We start from the raw sequence: 5,642 nt of genomic DNA on the forward strand, positions 1-5,642 counted from the left end.
AGGAGAGGTTTTTGGGGTGGTGTGATTTGAGACTATTGAGTATGTTTTGCTGGAAGAATCTTCACAAGTCAGGGAGGGGAGAGATAGACAGAGAGACTGAGTTAAGATAGAGGGAGAGAGAGATCCTATCTAGAGAGAGAGAGGGGGGGAGAGATAGAGAGAAAGAGAGAGATATAGAGAGAATATAGTTAGACGGACAGAGTTATAGAGAGAGGGAGACAGAGTGGTGGGTGGGGTGAGTCGGGATGGGGCTGAGCGTCAACTCTGAGAAAACCCAGCGACGAGAGCGGACACACGGAGACGAATAACGGTCTGCTCCAGGTAGGAATGAACCTCCCTCTCTCTTTCCCTTTCCCTCCTCCCCCTCCTTCCCTCCTCTCCCTCCCTCCTCTTTCCCTCCTTTCCCTCTTTCCCTCCTCTTCTCTTCCCTTTCCCCCCTCTTTTTCCCCCCCTTTTCCCTCTCTCCTTCCCTCCTTCTTTCCCCCTCTCTCTTCTCTCTCCTCCCTCTCCCCTCTTTCTCTCCCTTTTCTCTCTCTCCTCTCTCTCCTCCTCTCCTCCCTCCTCTCTCTCTCCTCTCTCCCTCTCTTCTTTCTCCCTCTCTTCACTCTTTCTCCCACTTAGTGAGGGCTCTATTCCTGCCTCGATCTCTCCTTTTAATCTATAAACCACTGTTGCCTGTACAACTATTCTTATACCAATCTAAACCCCCTCTCTCTCTCCTCTCTCCCTCTTTCTCTCTCCCTCTCCCTCTCTCTCCTCTCCTCTCCCTCTGTCTCTCTCCTCTACCCTCTCCCCTCTCTCCTCCCCTCTCTCTCCCTCTGTCTCTCCTCTCTCCCCTCCTCTCTTCTCCCCTCTCCCTCTCCCTCTCCTCTCCTCTGTCTCTCCCTCTTCTCCCTCCCCTCTGTCTCTCCTCTCCTCCCTGTCTCTCCCTCTCCCTCCTCTCTCCCTCTCTCCCTTTTCCTCTCCTTCTCCCTCTCCTCATCTCCCTCTCCTCCCCTCCCTCTCCCTCTCTGTCTCCTCCCCCCCTCTCTCTCTTCTTCTCTCCCTCCCTCTCTCCCTCTCTGTCTCTCCCCCCTCTCTCCCTCTGTCTCTCTCTCTCCTCTCTCTCTCTCTCTCCCTCTCTCTCCGTCTCTCTCTCTCTCTCCTCTCTCCCTCTCTCTCTCTCCGTCTCTCCCTCTCTCTGTCTCTGTCTCTCCCTCTCTCCTCCCCTCTCCTCCCTCCCTCTCCTCTCCGTCTCTCCCTCTCTCTCCGTCTCTCCCTTTCTCTCCGTCCTCTCTTCCTCTCTCCCTCTCTCCCTCTCTCCCTCTCCCCCGCCCCCCGTACTGAAGGGTTTAACAGCTGGAGGCCAGAATCTCGTGTGGAAATGTGAACAATTCTCCATTTCAATTCTCCTTTCAAGTCCCAGCCTGTCCAACTATAACTGAAACCTCTCATTTTTTCCTCCCCCTCCCAGAGCTGGCATTCTCTCTTTCCTCTCCCTCCCTCCCTCCCTCCCTCCCTCCCCCCCTCCCTCCCTCTGCCTCTCCCTCTCTCTTTCTCTCCCTCCCCCCCTCCCTCCCTCTCTCCTCCTCCCCCCTTCCCTCTTCTCTCCCTCCCTAGTTGGTCGGGATGGACTCTCTCCCTCGGGCCTGTTTCTCACAAAGTCAAAAGTGACGACAAACTATTCTTAATGTTGATTAATAGACAAATTCTCGGGTGGGGGGCTGTTGATCTAAAAACAAAATGTCAATGCGTTTGGTCGGGGTGGGACTAGTGTAGACGGGGCATGTTGGTCGGGGTGGGACTAGTGTAGACGGGGCATGTTGGTCGGGGTGGGACTAGTGTAGACGGGGCATGTTGGTCGGGGTGGGACTAGTGTAGATCGGGGCATGTTGGTCGGGGTGGGACTAGCGTAGACTGGGCATGTTGGTCGGGGGGGTGGGACTAGTGTAGATGGGGCATGTTGGTCGGGGTGGGACTAGGACTAGTGTAGATGGGGCATGTTGGTCGGGGTGGGACTAGTGTAGATGGGGCATGTTGGTCGGGGTGGGACTAGTGTAGATGGGGCATGTTGGTCGGGTGTGGACTAGTGTAGATGGGGCATGTTGGTCGGGGTGGGGGACTAGTGTAGACGGGGCATGTTGGTCGTGGTGGGACTAGTGTAGAAGGGGCAGATGGGGCATGTTGGTCGGGGTGGGACTAGTGTAGACGGGGCATGTTGGTCGGGGTGGGACTAGTGTAGACGGGGCATGTTGGTCGGGGTGGGACTAGTGTAGACGGGGCATGATGGTCGGGGTGGGACTAGTGTAGATGGGGCATGTTGGGGGTGGGACTAGTGTAGACGGGGCATGTTGGTCGGGGTGGGACTAGTGTAGACGGGGCATGATGGTCGGGGTGGGACTAGTGTAGACGGGGCATGTTTGGTCGGGGTGGGACTAGTGTAGATGGGCATGTTTGGTCGGGGTGGGACTAGTGTAGATGGGGCATGTTGGTCGGGGTGGGACTAGTGTAGACGGGGCATGTTTGGTCGGGGTGGGACTAGTGTAGACGGGGCATGTTGGTCGGGGGTGGGACTAGTGTAGACGGGGCATGTTGGTCGGGGTGGGACTAGTGTAGATGGGGCATGTTGGTCGGGGTGGGACTAGTGTAGATGGGGCATGTTGGTCGGGGTGGGACTAGTGTAGATGGGGCATGTTGGTCGGGGTGGACTAGTGTAGACGGGGCATGTTGGTCGGGGTGGGACTAGTGTAGATGGGGGCATGTTGGTCGTGGTGGGTCTAGTGTAGATGGGTGATGTTGGTCGTGGTGGGAATAATGTAGAAGGGGCATGTTGGTCGGGTGGGACTAGTGTAGATGGGGCATGTTGGTCGGGGTGGGACTAGTGTAGATGGGGCATGTTGGTCGGGGTGGGACTAGTGTAGATGGGGCATGTTGGTCGGGGTGGCCAAGTTGGACGGGGTGGGACTAGTGAAGGGTCTGTTTCCACGCTGTATCACTCTGTGATTCTCTTGATGTTTTCAAGAGAGAGTTAGATTTAGCTCTTGGGGCAAACGGAATCAAGGGGTATGAGGAGAAGGCAGGCACGGGTTATTGATTGGGGGATGATCAGCCCTGATCACATTGAATGGCGAATGGTGCAGGCTCGAAGGGCCAAATGGCCTCTACTCCTGCACCTGTTGTCTATGTTTCTGTGTCCTCGGGTCCTCGATTCCCCTACTCTGGGCAAGAGACTCTGTGCGTCTGTCTACCCGATCTATTCCCCACTCTGGTCATTTTGTACACCTCTATAAGATCGCCCCTCCCTCCCTCCCTCATCCTCCTGCGCTCCAAGGAATAGAGTCCCAGCCCTTTGCCCCGACCTCTCCCTGTAGCTCAGCCCCCTCGAATCCCAGCAACATCGTGTCTCCATTGTGGGGGGAGGTTTGTATGTCTGTGATATGTTCCTGGAATCAAGGATGTGACTGACTCTGTCTCTGTCTCTCCTCTCCCTCCCCTCTCTCCCTCTCTCTCTCCCCTCCTCTCCCCTCTCCTCTCCCTCCTCTCTCTCCCCTCCTCTCCCTTCTCTCTCTCCCCTCTCTCTCTCCCCCCCCTCTCTCTCCCCTCTCTCTCTCTCTCCCCCTCCCTCCCCCTCTCTCTCCCCTCCTCTCCCCCCTCTCCCCCCTCTCCCTTCTCCCTCTCTCTCCCCCCCTCTCTCCCCTCTCTCCCCCTCTCTCCTCCCCCTCTCACTCCCCCTCTCTCTCCTCCCTCTCCCTCCTCCCCCTCTCTCCTCCCCCTCCCTCTCCCCCCTCTCCCCCCCTCCTCCCCCCTCTCCCCCCTCTCCCCCCTCCCCCCCCTCTCCCCCCTCTCTCCCCCCTCTCTCTCTCTCTTCTCCCTCTCTTTCTCCCCCCCTCCCCCCCCCCTCCCCCCCCCCTCTCCCCCTCTCCCCCTCCCGCCCTCTCCCCCCTCTCCCCCCTCTCCCCCCTCTCCCCCCTCTCCCCCCCCCCCCCCCTCTCCCCCTCTCCTCCACACTCTCTCCCTGACGATGTGTCCCCCCTCTCCCCCCTCTCCCCCCTGCTCCCCTTTCCTCCTTATCTCCCTCCCCCCCTCTCCCCCTCTCTCTCCCCCCCCTCTCTCCCCTCTCCCTCTCTCTCCCCCCCCCAGGAAGATGGCTCTAATCAACACCCAGGCCTTGACATCCCGTTTGGGCCTAGTGCGTTTGGCTGCGGCCTTGTGTACGTGTGTGGCCTTCAGCCTGGTAGTACATGTCTCGGCCTGGTGGGGTCAACAGGGCAGCTGGTGTATTTTCGCCTGGTGCTTCTCGTTCGCCATCACCGTCCTGGTTCTGCTGCTGGAGGTGTCGGGAACAGCAGGCCGGATCCCTGTGTCGTGGAGAAACGCTCCCGTGGCCTTGCCTTGAACGGCCTCCTCTGCCTGTCGGCCTCCGTCATCTACCCGCTCTACTTCCTGGGCGGAGCAGGGCAGGGCCTACGCCGGGGCGAAGCCTACTCCCACGGCGTGGCAGCTACCGTCTTCTCTTGTTTGGCTACTGTGGCCTACGCAGCTGAGGTCTCTCTGTGTAAGGGGAAGCCTGGAGAGACCGTGGGCTACATGGCCACAATTCCCGGCCTGCTCAAGGTGGTCGAGGCCTTCTCGGCCTGTGTGATCTTCGCCTTTGTCTCAGCCACGGCCTACGATACCTACCCGGCCTTGCAGTGGTGCCTGGCCGTCTACTGCCTCTGCTTCATCATGGCTGCCATTGTCATCATTCTCTGTGTGACGGAGATGACTAGTTATCTTCCCTCCCCCATCCACAAGTCTCTCAGCCTCTACGCACTCCTCTGTGCTCTCCTCTACGCCACTGCCCTCGTCCTCTGGCCCCTCTACTGCTTCTCCCCTCAATACGGGCACCCACGTAGGCCCTCATCCTGTAGTGGTCGCAGGACCTGTAGTTGGGACTCCATGTTGACTGTGGCCATTCTCACCGGCTTCAACCTCCTGGTTTATGTGGCTGATCTGGTGTATTCCTCACGTTTAGTGTTTATCACCACCTCCTGAGGGGAGGAAGAGGGGGGGAGAGGGGAGAGTGAGGGGGGAGTGGGGGTAGAGTTGTAGGGGGGAGAGTGAGGGGGGAGAGAGAGGGGAGTGAGAGTGGCCATTCTCACCCGGCTTCAAACCTCCTGGTTTATGTGGCTGATCTGGTGTATTCCTCCCGTTTAGTGTTCATCACCACCTTCCTGAGGAGAGGGGGGGGAGAGTGAGAGGGGAGAGTGTAGGGGGGAGAGTGAGGGGGGAGAGTGTAGGGGGGAGAGTGAGGGGGGAGAGTGTAAGGGAGAGAGTGGGGCAGTGAGGGGCAGTGTAGGGGGGCAGTGTAGGGGAGAGAGGGTTTATGTGGCTGATCTGGTGTATTCCTCCCGTTTAGTGTTTATCACCACCTCCTGAGGGGGAGGGAGAGGGGAGTGAGGGGGGGAGAGTGGGGGGGGGAGAGTGGGGCAGTGAGGGGGGGGAGAGAGGGGAGTGAGAGTGGCCATTCTCACCGGCTTCAACCTCCTGGTTTATGTGGCTGATCTGGTGTTATTCCTCCCGTTTTAGTGTTCATCACCTCCTGAGGAGAGGCGGGGAGAGGGGAGAGTGAGGGGGGGAGTGGGGGAGAGAGTGTAGGGAGAGAGAGGAGAATGGGTCGGAGA

At 58.8% G+C, this 5,642-nt stretch overlaps 1 protein-coding gene across 1 annotated transcript; it reads left to right on the forward strand.

Moving 5' to 3' along the window:
* The first annotated feature begins 226 nt into the window (after positions 1-226).
* On the forward strand, positions 227-5,057 carry LOC129715841 (myeloid-associated differentiation marker homolog). The gene is given in 3 exon segments (XM_055665720.1): positions 227-321; positions 4,120-4,364; positions 4,367-5,057. Coding segments are annotated over 2 exon segments (888 nt in total). The 5' UTR covers positions 227-321; positions 4,120-4,123; the 3' UTR covers positions 5,014-5,057.
* The last annotated feature ends 585 nt before the right edge of the window (positions 5,058-5,642 follow it).

The sequence above is a fragment of the Leucoraja erinacea genome, unplaced genomic scaffold (assembly GCF_028641065.1).
Source record: "Leucoraja erinacea ecotype New England unplaced genomic scaffold, Leri_hhj_1 Leri_1446S, whole genome shotgun sequence".
NCBI lineage: Eukaryota > Metazoa > Chordata > Chondrichthyes > Rajiformes > Rajidae > Leucoraja > Leucoraja erinaceus.